The sequence below is a fragment of the Propithecus coquereli genome, unplaced genomic scaffold (assembly GCF_000956105.1).
Source record: "Propithecus coquereli isolate 6110/MARCELLA unplaced genomic scaffold, Pcoq_1.0 Scaffold237, whole genome shotgun sequence".
Classification (NCBI taxonomy): Eukaryota; Metazoa; Chordata; class Mammalia; order Primates; family Indriidae; genus Propithecus; species Propithecus coquereli.
This window is the reverse complement of record NW_012147919.1, coordinates 3,496,443-3,513,403: the sequence shown is the minus strand read 5'-3', so window position 1 is coordinate 3,513,403 and position 16,961 is coordinate 3,496,443. Positions and strand designations below refer to the sequence as shown.

Sequence of the window (16,961 nt, the reverse complement as noted above, 5' to 3'; positions counted from 1 at the left end):
GCGGTTGTGTCCCAAGCTCCTAAAACCACACCTGGCCCGGAGGGAGTGCCCCGTAGATGGCGGATGACGGGCGTGTGCGTGAGTTGTGAGGCGCGAACGGCGCGATGTCCGTGCAGCCCCTCACCCGCGCCCCGCCTCTCTCGTAACCACCCTTCTGTGCCTTCGGCTGCTTCCCGTCCAGGGCAGAGCATCAACCCCAAGTTGGCGGGCCTGATCGGGCGGCACGGGCCCCAGAACAAGCAGCCCTTCATGGTGGCTTTCTTCAAGGCCACGGAGGTCCACTTCCGCAGCATCCGGTCCGCGGGGAGCAAGCAGCGCAGCCAGAATCGCTCCAAGACGCCCAAGAACCAGGAAGCCCTGAGGATGGCCAACGTGGCAGGTACGCCCAGGGCTGGGGGGCCAGCACGCAGACCCGGGGACCCAACAAGGGGCTGCACTCGAAATCTGCAGCCGGCTCTGGAGCAAATACGGCAGAACGCAAATCCCCAATCCCTCCTACGCAGAGCTCACTGTCTTAATTCTGTAAAAGTAATAAATTGGTTTAGAAATGCCAGTAGTGGCCAGGCACAGTGACTCACGCCTATAATCCCAGCACTTTGGGAGCCCGGGTGGGAGGATTGCTTGAGGCCAGGAGTTCAAGACCAGCGTGGGCAACATAGTGAGACCCCATCTCCACAAAAAATGAAAAAATTAGCTAGATGTGGTGGCACGTGCCTGTAAGTCTCAGCTACTCAGGAGGCTGAGGCGAGAGGATCGCTTGAGCCCAGGAGTTTGACGTTACAGTGAGCTGTAATCATGCCACTGCACTGCAGCCTGGACGACAGGGTGAGACCCTGGCTCTAAAAAAAAAGATGCAAGTAGCAAAATATAACAAGATGCCAATCATGTAAATTTCTAAACAGACAAAACAATGGCGACACTTACAGCCTCATACCCGTATATGAAGGAAAACTCTGAAAACTTGCGGGGAAGACCTAAGGGGAGGAAGAAATAGGGAGGGTGAGAGTTTGCTCTGTTTTTAATTTTATTTCCTAAGATAAAAAATATTTGAAACTCGTGGCAAATTTTAAGACTTCTTAAATATAAGTGGTAGTTTTTTTAAATATATTATTTGGGATACTTTTAGGTTTGTTTGAAATGTTTCTTTACTATAAGTTAAAAAAAAATTAAAAATCAAGGTATCATTTTCATTGCAAGCAGCTCAAAGATTAATAGCAGTGAAGCCAATGCGTTGCCCAGAGGAGAGATTCGGGGGCCGGAACTCAGCGGTCGTCTCTGTAGAACAGGCTTCTCAAAGGGCTCTGTGACCCCCCAAATCAAAGCCCAGCCGGATCCCTTGGTTCACGTCTGGGAGTCTCCCCGATGCCGGGCTTTTGGGGGCTGGGGTTCCACAGTGAACGCCTGGACCCAGGCTGCCCTCGGGGAGCTGATTCGGGACAGGCGGGAGGTGGCTGTCATTCATGTCCAGGCTGGAGTGGGGGACGGTGGCCGGGGTGCAGACCAGACTTCCTGCAGGCAGTGAGCTGAGTGCCGTGAGCTGGACTGAGTAGGTGCCCCTGAGCCAGGCGGTCTGGATGCGATGCTCCGGGCACTGGGGCCTGTCGGGGTGAGGGCCCAGGCTGGACTGGGCTGGACGGTTTCAGACAGCTTTGGGGAGGGGGAGGAGCCCCTGCTGGCTGAGGCGGGGGAGCAGGGTCAGGCGTTCTCTTGGAAGACACATCTTGGGTTTGAACTTCATCCCAAACAAATCTGGAAGTCTCCGATGCTACGGTGTGGGGTGTAGGTGATAAGATCATTCTGGCTTCTCTGAGAAAGGTGAGAGCAGGATGGGGTGCTGAAGGGTGGGGCTCAGAGACAGCGGGTTAGAGGCTTTTGAAAATCAGCCAGGCAGGAAGCGCTGGCAGATTCCATCCCAGCAAAGACTCCTGTGTCTTGGAGCTCTATCAGGCGTATCTCGGTAACAAGGGAGGAGGAACTAGCCCTCGAAGTCTTAAAATTGAACAGCTGATTTCCCCCATCAAGTCTCCACTTACATAACCCCTGGGATGGGGCTCTCACTACCTCACATAGCAGCTATTCTGCTTTGCTTGGGACCTGCCTCCTTCCCGTTGATTTCTCCTCCCTGGCTCTATTTTAAGTTCTTCTAAACCTTGCCTGGAAGTTTAATAAAAAAATACCGAGGCCTAGGCCCCACCCTAGTCTTAGTAAGCCAGAATCCTTTAGTGAGAGAGAGAGAGAGAGAGAGTATGTGTGTGTGTGTTTGTGGGTGTGTGTGTGTGAGTGAGTGTGTTCGTGCCCATCTGAAATGCTCTGCCTGCACGTGATGGGCTGGGAACCCTGCCTGGGGCCACACAAGTTGAGTCCTCTCCTGCTCGGCAGCCCTTGGTGTGCTGGGGCGGGGGACACATGCTCCGGCACGCCGCCCCACCGCGGAGCTCTTCCCTGCAGGCCAGCCCTGTCCCCCCTGGGGCTTCCACTGCTCTTCAGATGGTGCGGTTTGGGGTTGAGAAACTGGGCCCCTCTCCTCCCTCTGCTTCCTCCTGCCACCCACGTTTGGACCCAGCTCCCGGGTAAGCAGCCACCTTGTCCAGATGACCCGCGGGGGCGGGGGCCGAGTCTGAGCACCAGTAGTGACTTGCGCGCTGCTCAGGCAGGGGCTTGTGGTGGCGCCTGAAGCCGCAGCCCTGGCACCTGGAGCCACTCCTGCGCGCTTGCTTTCTGCTACCTGGGGCTGGTGGGGCAGGAGTGGAGGGACAGGGAGCTGGGAGTGTCTCATTTGCTTCCTTCCTTTGCTTTCCTGCTAATAGGAAGAAGTCATGGTGATACCCAGGAGTTCTAGCCACTCTCTCCTGGGATGGCCATGATCCAGAGAGACCTAGAAGGGCAGTGCAGGTGTCTGGGGACCCTGATGGCAGGGCCAGCGCCCACCCCCACTGACATGCCACAACTGGCTTCATGGGCTATGCTCAGCCATGGTATCTTGGGCCTCGGGTTTGAACACTAAGCCAAATATCACTGCTTCGCTTTAAGACAGGGTTGGGGACAGTGGCGCTCAGGCCACTCCTTGCCTATCCTCTGCTCAGGGCAGACATTGCTAATCAATCGTGGCTCTTTCTTCTCACTGAGCCTGCACGTAGCTTCAAGATCCTCCTTTACTCAGGACACTAGCAGCAGCCAGCACTGTCCCTGGCCCATTCTAGCTGCTTCACCCAGTGTCCCTCCCTCCTACCTTCTGCCTCCCCATCGGGAGGCAGGAGAAGGTTCATGAGTGTCGCTACCTGCAGCCATGGGCGTGGCCACAGCCGTAGTTGCTCTTAGATCTCTGCTGGACGTCTGTGTGCTCCAGAGGGCGCACTGAGTAGGGGAGCCACTCAGCTCTTCTCTGATGGTTCCTTGACCTTGAGCTTTGCACGTTAAGGACAACCTGGCCCTGGGGAGGACCCCGCTGCCCTGCAGCTGCGTCGAGCCTTGGGCTTGTTCCAACAAAGTAAACCGTCCCACCCCTGCCACTGCAGCAGACGACCCAGGCCTGAGCTTCTCCTTCCTTGATGGCTTTGGTGCCCGGCGCTGCTCTGACTTCCTCAGTCACAGAGGGCACCCCCGGCACCCCCATGCAGGAATGCACACCCCCCCCACCCCGGCGGCTCTCTCACTTCCTCTGAAGAGCCCTCTGCCGGCACCTGGCAGCACGCCCGGCCTGGCCGCTCCATCCGTGTGCAATTACGTGCACTGGCCGGTCTGTCTGTCACCCGCTTCTCGTCCTGGAAGAGAAGTCCCTAGTGGCAGGGCTTCATTCACTCAGGCCTGAGACGCCGTCTGCACCCCAGTAGGCACCCGTGCGATTTGGCTGAACGAATGAATGCACGAGTGCACCAGGCACGCAGGCGGCAAGGGCAGGGCGTCTAGGGGCCACCCCCAGCCCTCACCGCGGTCACTTTGCAGCTCGTCTTGAGTGTCTCCTCGGCGCGGGGTCCCTCTTACAAACTCACAGTTCTGGTGTGATCAAGTGTAATTTTCTCATTGGCCGTACATCCTGAGAAATTGCTTTTCTGGACTATAGCTAATGTAGCTAGGCGGACAGATGGGGAATATGCAAAAAAGCTGATGAAAAGAAAGGTAGCCTGTGATTCAGCCTCCCGGCAAAGAACACGTCCTCATCTCCGGCCCGAGTGTTTCTGGAAAACCCTCCACGCTGTCCTGCCCTCCCTGCCGCCTCCACCCAGTCTTCTTTCTCTTTCTCCCTCCTTCCCACCCCACTCGTCCCCCCACTTCATCGCAAGGTTGTTCTCAGCCCTGGGGGAGCTGCACAGTGAGGGTGTCCAGTCTGTGTGGTCACCGCGCCTGTGGGTTGTAGGAGGTTGGCTTCCCGCACTACTCCCATCGCACCTACTTTACAGATGGGAACATCGAGGCCCAGGGAAGGGAATTCGGTGATGTCCTTGTCACACCATTTCCCATTAACCGAGAAGCCGCGCAGAAAGCACTCTTGTGAACCAGGAGGAAGCCGAAAGCGAGCTGTGTCTGCACCTGGGCACGCGCCCCGACGGCGTGCCGACGTGCGTGGCGGGAACGGTCCTGGCGTTGGGCGGTTAAAGCGGGGGTGCGAATGGAGTATGAGTGTCGTTTCAGATTCCCTGACCGGCGGGCTGGAAAGATCGTAATAAACCACCCCGTGCTGTGACCCGGGAGCTCTGCAGTGTGATCACGGCCGGGCTCCTCTGTCCCCGCCATCCTCAGTGTCGTCCCATCTCGAGGCCGTGGCTGAACGTGCCCGGGGCCTTCACTGGGTTTTGTTCCCAGGCATCAGGAGGAAGAGAGCGAACATCTTCCCGTGGGTCTTTCTTGGGAATGAGGAAACTTTTCCAGAAGCCCCTAAGTCCCGCTGGTTTGAGTTGGGTCACCTGTCCTTACCTGAACCAATTCCTGACTCCAGCAGCAGGACGTGTGCTGCTGAGTCCAGACCTGGGTTTCCAAACCCGTCCCTGGGACGGGGTGCGGTTGCCAGGAGGGTTCTGCACCGGAGTCACCAGGAGGGCCACCCCCAGGCCCATCTGCGTGAGGTGATGGGAACAGGCGGCTCCCAGAAGTTTCCCAGCGCAGGTCAGGTGAGCAGGGCAAGCCCCAGGTCATCTTCTGGGCCTTTCCTCTCCACTCTCCCCTCTCACCTCGTCCACTGGTCTTCATTACCTCCTGGGACACTGAGGCCTTGAGGACATTAGAGGAGTGGACAGAAGCCACCGCACTGACCCCGCCTCTGCTCATGTGCCTGGGTGTTCGCTCCACAAGGATGGGTGGGCATGAGGCTCTGGGGACCCAACAGTGACTCCAGAAGGCCTCTTTGAGGAGGTGAATATCTCAGAGTAGCCAGACACAACAAGGGTGGTGGAAACAGCAAGTGCAAAGGCCCTGAGGTGGGCATGGGCTGGACAGAACAAAGGCTGGCCTGACTGGGGCTTGGCGGGGCTCGACTGTGCAGGAGTCAGAGCCGCTCAGGGCGCCACTCTGAGGGTGACAAGGAGCCCTGGAGGGTGCTCGATGGAGGTAAAACAGGTCATGGGTAGGAAGAAAACAGTCCCTGTAGCTGCAGAGTGGAGGGAAGACATACAGTGTGTGGGTGTGAGACAGACAGATTTCTCCAGCAGTGTTTACAAGCGCTCAGTCCCTGACCCAATGCTTACAAACTCGCATACTTCTGGAAAACCCCAGTGCATAATTTTCTCTCTTCAAAGAAACCTCAGGAGTATGTTTTTCTGGAAGGTCAGTGGGATTTGACTTTCTTCCCTCTTGTTTCTTCTTGGTGGTGGTGACGGGGGCCTTGTCCCAGGCCCTGCGTGCACCCGTGGCCCCTGCAGGGGCCCTGGCCTCACAGGGCGAGGTTGTTCAGAAGCAGGTCGCTCTGAGCGGGGCTCCCGCAGCTGGCGCTGTGGGATGTGGCTGGGCCTGGTCCCCTGTGGCATCGGGCAGATGTCAGCATGCCAACAACACGTGCGTATAAAAGACACCAGTGTCCACAGAGGAATCCAGAAAGTGCTGTGGGCCAAGACTGAGAGAGGGATGGGGGCATTGGCACTCCCCTTCCTGGGGCCCTTTGCTGGGGGTAGAAGTGAATTTTAAGACTGCAGGTCCTCGAACTGGCTTTTGTGCCAGCAGATTCGCCCTCGGCCATCTGCGCGGGGTTGTCGCTCACGCCGCTGCCTTAGACCTAGGGATTTCATGTGTGTGTTTCTTTTTCCTCCCTGGTTCTGCTGCCTCCCTTCTTCGTCCCCGCAGAGAACAGCAGCAGCGACCAGAGACAGGCCTGCAAGAAGCACGAGCTGTACGTCAGCTTCCGCGACCTGGGCTGGCAGGTAAGGGCCGCCGGCCCCTCCTGGGCGCTGTGGCCCGGGGCAGCAGGTGTGTGCTCCGTACGTGCCCCGAGCGTGTTTCTCATCTCTGCCAGTTAAGGCTCCAGGTGTCAGTGGGAAAGGGACTTGGGTTCAGGACACGGGGGGTCTTGTGAAAGCCAAGAACAGAAAAATTGCTGAGACTCAAACTAGAACCAGGAACCCAGCACTTTGGACTTGAGCCTGGTTGCCGTCCTGGCTGCTTCTCCGACATGGCCACTGGGAGTTAGATCCCAGCTGCCTGCGGAGCCGTCTCCCCCTCCGCCCCGTCTGCCCCGATTCAGATTCCCAGGGAAGGACTGATGGGCCCAGCATGGGCCAGGTGCTTGTTCCTGAACCAGCCAGCCGTTTCGGGGTGGGGCCCCGTTCCGGGAACGAGAGCCGTTTGGATGACGTGAGGCCAAGGGCAGGCAGGGGATGAGTCCCGGGTGAGCAGCGAGGGCCGTGCGCTCCACGGAGCATCCGCTGCGAGCCCGGGAGTGGTTCTCACTGGGCAGCAGTTCTGGAGCCTCTGCGGCGTCTGGGCCCTGCTCTGGGCGCTGGAGATGCAGCAGGAGCATCACAACCTGACTGCCCCGTGGAGCCCACACACCCCGGGCAGGGCATCGTCGTAAGGTCATCAGGGCAAGAGGCGGTGTTTCCTGCCCGCTGGGAGCTCGTGGTTCAGTGGGAAGTCCAGATTCTTGCCTGGGCGTCACGTCCAGGTACCTGCAGGGCCCTTGTGCCCTCAGCCAGCTCGCTTCCCTCCTGGGAGCCTGTCCTTGGGGCAGGGCCGGCATTCGTTGCTAGAACAGAATCCAAACCCCAGAGACCTCTGCGGGAAGATTCCGTGCACTTAAGAGTCACTGAGGAGCGTATCGATGGCCTGAACATCTCTGCCCGAGAGGCGGGTGTGCCAGCCCGCGGTGCCGTACTGAGCCGCAGGGGCACGCCAGGCGCCGTGCGAGGCAGCCTGCACTGCACTGAGCTCTCGCCCCACATACTGTGGGTCACTGGCCTTTCTGGGGGGTGGGTGCACTCAGGCACGGAGGGTTTGTTTAAGGCAAACTGCCAATGCACTGCCACCTCCTGGGGCATAGCCGATGCCAGGGCCAGCCACTGGGACGCCTGAGCCTCCTCGCTGTGTCACCGTCTGTCCGGGAGATGAAGCGCTGGCATGTCCATTCTGGGCTCGGCCCAGCCCCTGGCATCTTTGTCTCCTTTTCCCTCTGCCGCCCATTCCTCCTGCCCCTGCCCACCCCGGCTGCTCAGGAGGGCGCAGTCCGAGCCTTTGACCTTGGGACGTGGCCTAGCATGGTGGCGTCTGGCCAGCTGCTCAGGCCTTCCTCATGGTTGTGGGCGCTACCGGGCCACTCCTCTGCTCTCTCCTCCCTCCCACAGGACTGGATCATCGCACCCGAAGGCTACGCGGCCTACTACTGCGAGGGGGAGTGCGCCTTCCCGCTGAACTCCTACATGAACGCCACCAACCACGCCATCGTGCAGACGCTGGTGGGTGTCACGCCACCGCGGGGTGTGGTCAGCCAGACAGGGTGGGCTGCGGGGCCACCAGATCCTCCAGGCCGGGGCCCGAGTAGATTTCTGCCCAAGGTCACGTCGTGACTTTTGTGGGCCCCTTGCTCCATTAAAAAGAAAAATCAAGGATTATATTTTATGACTTCATTGCCATAAATATAATCTTCCACTCCGGAGTTCATTTATTTCTTCTAATTTTGAAAGTAACTGAAACAGTTTCATGGGTGCTGGTTACTGTACCTACCAAAGCGCTGGGCCCTGGCCTGGCCTCTTCTGGGGGCTGTTGTCCTGGGCTGCTGGGGTAAGTCAGAGAGGCATTCTCAGGCTTGCGCCCCCACTGCGGCCCTGACGCCACCTGTTCCCCTGGGACAGGCGGGCTTGCGAGCTTGTCACGTGGCCCCTTGCAGAGCTCCCGTCTTCCTCTCCTAGCCTGGAACTTCCTGGTTCAGTCATTCGCGGGTGTTCACTGTGTTGACTGAGCGTCTACACTGGGAGCTGGGGACACTGCAGGGACAGCGCAGATGTGTCCTTGGCCTCAGGGCTTCGTTTTCCAGTGAATGAAACAGTCAAGTAAACAGATGAGAAGTTTCAGGGCAGGGGAAGCGCCGAGAAGAGGCCAACGGGCTGGAGAGATGGAGGTGGGGGAGGCTGGGGGGACCCATGGGGGCTATTTCGAGTTAAACTGTGGGGTCCCGGGGGAGATTCGGTGTGATAACGAGATTACCGTGCCCGGCACAGGGGGCCACTCTCATGGTATGATTAGTACTGTATTCCCAACAACGGTAGTGGTAAGAATTAGGGATTTTGTCCCTTCGTGTAGCAGCCGACCGGCCACAACAAGGAATTCTCTGGCCCCAAATGTCTGATCTGGCCACTTCCTTCGCAGCCGTCTGCTGGGAAGACTCTACTTTGGTTCCCACTTCTGTAAACAGGGACGGTCTAGAACCGAGTTGTACATGGCACGTGCTCAGACCAGGGCTGACTTGGTGAAGGCCACCTGCGGTCCGCCAGGCGCGCGTGTCCCCGGTACGAACACAGGCCGACGGCAGGGCCTCGCCGCCTGTCACCACCGTCGGCGTTTCCGTGTGTTCCAGGTCCACTTCATCAACCCGGAGACGGTGCCCAAGCCCTGCTGTGCTCCCACGCAGCTCAACGCCATCTCTGTCCTCTACTTCGACGACAGCTCCAACGTCATCCTGAAAAAGTACAGGAACATGGTGGTCCGGGCCTGTGGCTGCCACTAGCCCCTCCTGGAAACCAGACCCCGTGGGCCACGTTTCTCCTGGATCCTCCACCGCCCGCCCGGGCAGGGAGCCCGCAGACCAACTGCCTTACGTGAGACTCTGCCTTCCCCCGCCCCAACTGTAAAGGCGCAAGAGTGTGAAGGAATTCGAGCGGCAAATGGCTTTTGATCAGTTTTTGGGCGGCGGCATCCCACGGACAAGATCCTACTCGCTGCTGCAGGCAAAACCTAGCAAGAAAAAACATCTAGAAAGAAAAATTGCCTGGCCAGGGTCACTGGCCCTGACGTCTCGGCCGTGCCCGGACTCGTTCCCAGGGGTGGTTGTGAGCGCGCGCCCGCCAGCCGGGCCACCTGGCAGCGGGGGAAGGGGCCGTGGTGAGGGGTGGGCGCGTTTGTGTCTGTGCAGAAAGAAACCTGACGCGGAAGTTCCTGTAATAAATGTCACAATAAAACGAATGGATGAAAATGGTTAGGATGTTACAGATATATTTTCCTAAACAATTTATCCCCGGGTCTTGGTTTATTCTGATTCACAAACAGAAGCCGTGTCCCGCGGAGGGTGGCGCGTTTCAGGTTTCGTTCCGAGGCTCGCGGAGGCCCAGTGTTTACCGAGCCTCGCCCAGACCCGAGATCTGGCGGGGAAGAGCAAGGGCAGATGTTTGCTCGCAGGAGGAGGGCAGGGCGTTGCCCTTGCACAAAAAACGTGTTCCGTCGTCCAGCTGGGTGTGCGGTGGCCGAAGCTAAAGCAGGCGCGTGAAGCACCGGCAGATTCGAGATCGGCTTTCCAGCCCGCCCCGCGGTGGGAGAGCATGTGGAATCGCAGGGGACCAGGACGGCAAGTGGATGGAACTTGCAGCGGGGCCCTGATGCTGAGGGGCCCCAGGAAGGCCGGTTCTCAGTGAGAAGGGGGGCCAGGGCCTCCGCGCGTCCTCTGAGTGGAGCCCCGTCCTTCGGCCGTCCCGGCGTTCTGAAGCCGGGTTCTGGCGAGGGCGTAGATCCCTGTTACCAGCTCTGCAGACAAACTGGCTCCTTGAAGTAAGGCAGAGACGGCACAGTGGGAGGCCTGATGGGTGCAGGGCATGCTGGACCCCAATGGCAAAGAGAAGGATCTAGAAGCTGTGTTGAGGGTGACATCCTAACCAAGCATCCTGACGTGGAGGTGGCGTTGCTGACCTGGATGTTGGGACAAGCCCTCCTCGCGTTGGCCGGTGGGTCCCCTACGTGGTGTGCACCCAGCCCCCGGCTGCAGACACAGGCCTTGGGGAGCGCTGGGCTGTTTGTGACTATTTCCTGCACCGGCAAAAAGCACAAGGGTATCCATGAAGGGTCGTGTCCTGCGGAATCCAGTCTAGTGGGGAAATGTTTCTCCATCTTGACTAAGTTGGTTCCTGGAAACACTGGGGCTCTGTTTTTATTTTCTTTTATTTTTTCTTCTTCGGTAGCTTGGGCTGCAGCCTTTCCTCTGCCTAGTCACTGGGGGAAATGTAGTTTTTGTTATATTTTGTTTCGTTTGTTGGCAGATCTGGGGTTTTTTTGTGGGACTCCCTCTTGGCGCAAGTTTTCTTACCACTTAACGACCCAACCAGCCTCTGGTTAGCATCATTTGTACATTTAAACATGTAAATAGTTGTTACGAAACAGAGAAATTATTTATTTCCATCTGAAGCCTTTTTTAAACCCTCCTTTAATCCCTTGTCCAGGACAATGAGCTTGCTGTCCTTCGACCTGTTTGTTTTCTTATTTAAGACTATTTATTATCGGTTGGACCAATGTACCCTGGCTGTTGCACAGAGCAGTCCTTAGCGAAAATTCTGTATAAATAGACAAAATAAAAAGAGTTTGACTTTGCAATAAAAGGAGACATTTGGTTCTGGTTCTTGGGCCTGTGTGTGCTGTTTTTTTCTCTCCGCGCCTAGACATTGAGGTTCCCTCAGCCTGCTAAGAAGCCCCTGCCTTCCCCTCCACCATTCACACGCTGTTTATCATCCCGGCCTCGGGGAGAAACGGGCGCGTCAGTATTTGGTGCAGCTGTTTGGGGCTCCAGGCAGGAGAGATGGACTCAAACAACCACGTGAACTTGGTAGGCTCCACTACAAAGATCCTTGACTGAATTACAGTGCAGCTGTCAGCAGCTGTTTCAAAGAGGCAGGGGGTAAATTAGCTGTGTTTACTGCTAACATAGTTGAAAGATTTAGTCATCCCAATAAAATAGAGGCACAAGAGAGAAGAGGGCGGGTGGTGCACACCCAAACTTGAAAGCAGCGCCAGCCCCCGGAGCCAACATCGTCCAGTGCAAACAATTTGGGCAGCTGGGGTCTGTGGCAGGAGCCCAGCTCTCGACGCAGACGTGGATGGCCACAGCAGGCCTGGCGAAGGGACCGGGGCCCAGTGCCATGCTGTGCTCGGAGCCGCGCTCAGCCGTGCAGCCTGGAGCAGCGCTTTGGGTTCCTTTTCGCTTTGAAGTGCGCTCTGAGGTCCCCTGATGGATGCTGTTAGAACCCAGCCCCGCGCTGGTCAGCCTGCTCCCTCTTCGCCTGTGGCCTCAAGTGAAGCGGCCGCTCCTAACAAGTTCCAGCCCCTGTGATTTCCAAACCCTCCTGTCATTGTCCTGATGCACAGTTTAGCTTTTGTTCTGTTTTCCAGGCTGAAGACCAGAGCCACAAACCGGAGGTCCAGATGTGGCCTGCAGACATGTCTTATTCCCCTGCTTGGTGTTTATATTAATTTTTTAAAATGCAAACTCATTGCCAATGTGTTTTCAAAAATCAAAAGATTGGGGTGAACAAAAACTATCCCAAATCTGGCTTCCCTTGAGAAATTGGCAGGCCTGGCCACCCTGGGCCCCGTCCCTGCAGGGCTGTAGCAGAGGGGCAGCCGATGCCGTAGTCTCCGCTGCTCCCTATTGTCTTATACAACGGGGCAAATGTCACTTTCTGTTTTTAAAATTGTAGACACCTATTTATTTGTACCCATGTTCCTCTTAAGAGGAGCAAAGTAAAAGCTAAACTGGGAGAACCGGGCGCTTCAGGAAGGACACTTTTGTTCGCCTCTGGCCCGCTTCCCCCGTCCCCCGCCCTGGGCAGGCCCCGTAAGGCACATGTGTTTGTGGCTCCAGCGCCACGCATGGCCTCACCTTTTGCCTTCATCTTTCCCCACCCCTGGTTGCTGCCTCTTTTGCTCATTTTTCCCTTTGGGGCATTTTCTTGCCTGTCCTCTCAGTCCTGCCCACTGTTTGGCACAGACAGGTGAAGGAACTTCCTCAAAGTCCCCCAGCTACTAGTTACTCGAACTGGAATGTGAACGCCTAAGCCTGGGTCAGTCCCAGGCTCACCTGAGCTGGAGTCTCCTGGGGCTGCAGGTGAAACGGGCTCCCCGGCCCCAGCTCTGACCCTCCCGGCGTCCCTGCCCAGCCCCGGCGCTCAGGGCGTGGTCTCCTTCCTTCCACGGCGCCCGCGGCCCTCACCCGTGAGCCTGGCGGTCAACCGCTAGCTTCCCCGTGGCGGGGCTGAGGGCCTAGCCTGCCGCACCGCGCACCTTGCACACTGCCGGCCCCTCTGCTCTGCCTTCGCCTCGGCCGCCTGGTGACAGCAGCGTGCGGACCTGGCTGGGAGGGTGGCTGCGGCCGCTGGGGCCGTCTGCGGCAGAGACTCTCCCACATATGTTTTGATCCTGCCCTTTGTTCGGATCCTTTGGAGAAGGTGAGTGTGTGAGTTTCCCTGAGCTGCCATAGCAAATCGCCACGCTGGTGGCTTGACACGACAGAAATTCACTCTCAAGGTCCGGAGGAGAGAGGTCCGAAATCAAGGTGCGGGCAGGGCTGCGCTCCCTCCGGAGGCTCCAGGGGAGGGTCCTTCCTGGCCTCTCCAGACTCCAGCGGCTCCAGGCTTTCCTGGGCTGGTGGCTGTGTCACCCCAGTCTCTGCCTCTGTCAACACGCGGCCTTGTCCGGGTCTCCCTGTGATCGGATTTAGAATCCAGGTAACCCGGGGTGACTCCTCATCTCTAGAGCCTTAATCGTGTCTGCAAAGACCCTTTTCTAGGGAAGGTCCCATCACAGCTCCAGGGATTAGGACGAGGACACATCTGTGGGGGCTGCCATTCAACCCGCTACGGCAAGGTTACATGTCACTGTGTGAGGCCCTGTCTCCCTTTCCCACCCGGGGGTTCTGGGGCCTCGCAGAGCTTCCCCGTCCAGCGGCGGCTGGTCCTCACACTGTCCCTGGCTGGTGCCACTGCAGCCGTCCTCGCCGGGCGGCGTGCGCCCTGGAGCGCTGTGGCTGGAGCAGGTGCTGCAGGAGCCCCTCCCCCCCGTGACCCCAACTCCGCCGTGCTCCGCTGGCGCCGCGCTCCGTGGGCTGGGCTGGCAGCAGGGCAGGAGCTCCAGGCCACTGTCCGCCCTCAAGGAGCGGGCCGGCCATAAGTCTGACGACCACAGCAGCCCGGGGACGCCAAACCACGATGCCTTTTCTAGGAGCAAGGGTTGCTCTGAGGACAGCGCACGCTTCCTGTCTGGCAGAGTGTTCACGGTCCATCCACTCATCCACTCACTTATCCCGCGTCTGCTGCGCGCCGGGCGCTGCAGCGGGCAGTGGGCGCAGGGAAGCGCCCGTTCGGGCAAACACAGCAACCACGCGGTAACCAGCACCACACCATGACCGCCGTGGCCGCCGCCGTAAAAATAATAATAAAATTTCCATTTTATGACTTCGTGGGTGTAAAAATGAACATAAGCCAGGCTGAATGAGATTCATTTCTTTTCTTTTGATTTTAAAAGACATTAAAATATTTTTGTGGGCCCTTAAAATTCCGTTGGGCCCCCCCCCCCACCCCCGGGCCTTGTTTTTCTTGCTTTTACCGGAAAGCCCGGGCTTGCCGTTGGGCCCTTTGCGGCCAGGCGTTGCGGGTTTTCGGCAGGCCCCGGCGGGCGGGGGGGGGGTGGGCAGGGTGGCCGGGGAGGGCTCTGAGGAGGCGCTTTCAGCTGAGATCTGAGTGAAGGGTGCAGCAGGCCGGTGAGAAGGGCAGAGCATATCCACCCGAGGGACGAGCATGTGCAAAGGCCCTGAGGTGGGCCTGCTCAGCGTTGGAGGAACTGTGGGAAGGCTGTGGGCTGGAGCAGGTGAGTGAGGCGGGAAGGAAGTCAGCGAGGGAAGGGGAGTCTGGCTGTGCATGGCTCTGAGGGCCACACAGGGACTTTGAGCTTCATCCGAAGTGCAGTGGGGGCTGTAGGATATGCCGAGACCAGGAGAAGACATGATGGTGGGGCTGGGGCTGGGGCTGGGGCAGGTAAGAAGCATGAGGAGGGTTTCAGGAGGAAGGAGCATTTCAATCCCCTCTTGCGCCAATCAAGCTGCTCCTCCTCTGCGGTGGGGCGAGGGGCCAAGCGCTCTCCGCCTGGTGTTTGGAGCCGGAAGTGGCACCCAGTTAGGTTCACGTGTGGAGGCGGCTGAGAGGACAAACACTCACTTCCCCTGGGGAAGACATCTGCTGCCTTCTTACAAATATTTATCTGGGGTGGAGGAGAATCCTCATGCCACAGAGCAAGAGACAGTGCATGCTCGGCGGAGGGGCTGGGGTCGGCTCCAGCACAGAGCCCACCCCATCTCTTAGTTAGCTGTTGGTCGTCCACTTTGAGCAATTTACTACCCTCTCTGTGCCTCAGTTTTCTCATCTGTGAGATGGGTGTGGTGCCTACCCTTATTTGAGATATTTAAGATCAGCTGCATATAACAGAAAAACCCAAAATAATAGTAGCTTAAAAGAGGTAAAAGTTTCTCTCTCATTTAAAAGAAGTCTGAACGTTGGCCATCCACGGTCAGCACAGTAGTTCTGTGTCGTGGAGAGTCTGGGCACCTGTCTTTCTGCTCTGCTGTCTTAATCCCCGGCTTCCGTCCTCACAAGCCACCTCATGGTCCAAGATGGCTGCTGGAGCACCAGCTATCATATCTATGTTCTAGGCTTGTGTGCTTCCTTTAAGGAACCCTTCCAAAGATCAGACACAAAAGCTCCACTCACCTCACATTTAGCAAAATTACAGTCGCACCGAGTTGTGAGGGAAACTGGGAACTATAGACTTTCATTTGAGGTGGCAACATGCACAGCCCAAAATCAGAAGCCAGGGTCCTAGTACCATCAGAATTTAAGGATGTCGGCTATTGGCAATTAACTATCTGTACTAATTTTCTATGCCCATAACAATTACCCCAAACTTAGTATCGTAACTCCTCACCCATTTGTCTCTCGCCATCTCCACGGGCCAGGAGTCCAGGCAGGTCTGGCCTGGGTTCTCTGCACAGGCTCTCACAAAGCTGGAAGCAAGGTGTCGGCGCTGCGTTCCCACCTGAGCTCAGGGTCCTCGTCCAAGCTCATTCAGGGTTTGGCCACCCTCAGATTCTTGCAGTTGTAGGACCTGGGTCCCCATTTTCTTGCTGGCTGTCAGCCGGGGTCACCTTCAGCTCCTAGAGGCCTCTCTCAGGCCCTTTCCTGGTGGCCCTCTTGCAACACGGCAGCTCCTTCTTTGAGGCCAGTGGGGAAATCTCTCTTCTTTCAAGGGTTCACCTGATTAGGTCCGAACCCCCAGGCTAATCTCCCTTTGATTAGCTCAAAGTCCATTGATTAGGGGCCTTAGTTACACCGGCGGAATCCCTTCACCTTTGGGCGTGAGTCCCACCGCATTCACTCCAGGGGAGGAGATTATACAGACAGCAGAAGTCTTGGGATTCCTCTTAGAATTCTGCTTCCTGCAATACCCAAGCTACACTGCACACCTTGGGTTACATTGGCAATAAAACACCTGGCATACAGTAGGAGCACAATAAGCTACCAGGGCCCACAGCTGAGCCCAGGGCTCCTCCGCTAAGAAGCCTCCCACCCCACCAAAGGACTTGAGCAATTTGAGTTGAGTCTTACGTACCAGGAATTGTTAGCTGCCGTCTCAAAATGATCTATAAAGTCACTCATCGCCCCAGCTCCCCCTGCTTGTGCCCGGGAAGGTGAGAGAATATGGTTCATCTGAATCTTTGCAAACCACGGCACAGGCTTCTGAGCACGCTCTCTGGGCCAGGGACCCCGCCCAAGGCACCAAAAAGTGCTTCACCTGTGCGCTCACCGCACGCTCGCCGCAAGCCTGCGAGCTCTCTGCGCAAAGGGCCCTTCCCGCTGCAGCCTGAGGCCCAGGGAGGTGGAGGTGGCTCTTAAATGTTGGCTGAACGTCAGGATTCTGCACAGACTGGACCCTGCGCAAGCGCAGGGCACCGTTCACACAGCGTTAACGGAAATAGCACCTTGCAGCGGGGCGGGGAGGGGAATGTGGTGGCGACCCTGGCCAGCCCTGGGCCGGGGCAGCTGAGGACAAGATGGACCCTCCCTCACAGGACCCAGCCTCTGTCGGGGCCCAGCCCACACTTGGGCTGGAGCCCGTCCATCCCTGACAAGGACACTCATGGTGACCTCTTTCTTCTGTGGATCAATTTCTCCCAGCTCGGACCCCTTCAGGACTCTGACGCTGGCCTCTCTTGGTCGCAGATTTGAGGAAATAAAAATAGAACAGGAAAAGCACAGACCTCTCCAAAGCCTTTGGAGCTGCGGCAGCTGTTTGGACAGAGGCGGCGTGCACCTGGGCCGGGGCTCCTCCCAGCCCCTCTCGGACCCGGCTCTCCAGTGGTGGCCGAGCTGGGGCCAGGCCTCAGGCGGAATGCAAGGCCCCGAGCTGGCCCCACTTCGAGTGGTCAGAGGCTGGCGTGAGGACTGAGGGTGTCCACAGGTCGCCGGCCCGGCACCAGCGGCCCGGGTTGCGAGATGAGCACGAACTACCGGCCAGCCGGG

General features: G+C 57.7%; 1 protein-coding gene across 1 annotated transcript in view; it reads left to right on the top strand.

The window, feature by feature from the left end:
- Positions 1–9,607, top strand: part of BMP7 (bone morphogenetic protein 7) — a 79,101-nt gene extending 69,494 nt beyond the window's left edge. The window contains exons 4-7 of the mRNA XM_012645843.1: positions 182–379; positions 6,271–6,347; positions 7,764–7,874; positions 8,993–9,607. Coding sequence (XP_012501297.1) covers positions 182–379; positions 6,271–6,347; positions 7,764–7,874; positions 8,993–9,142 — 536 coding nt within the window. The 3' untranslated portion in view covers positions 9,143–9,607. The remainder of the gene's footprint in view (positions 1–181; positions 380–6,270; positions 6,348–7,763; positions 7,875–8,992) is intronic.
- Positions 9,608–16,961: the final 7,354 nt, after the last annotated feature.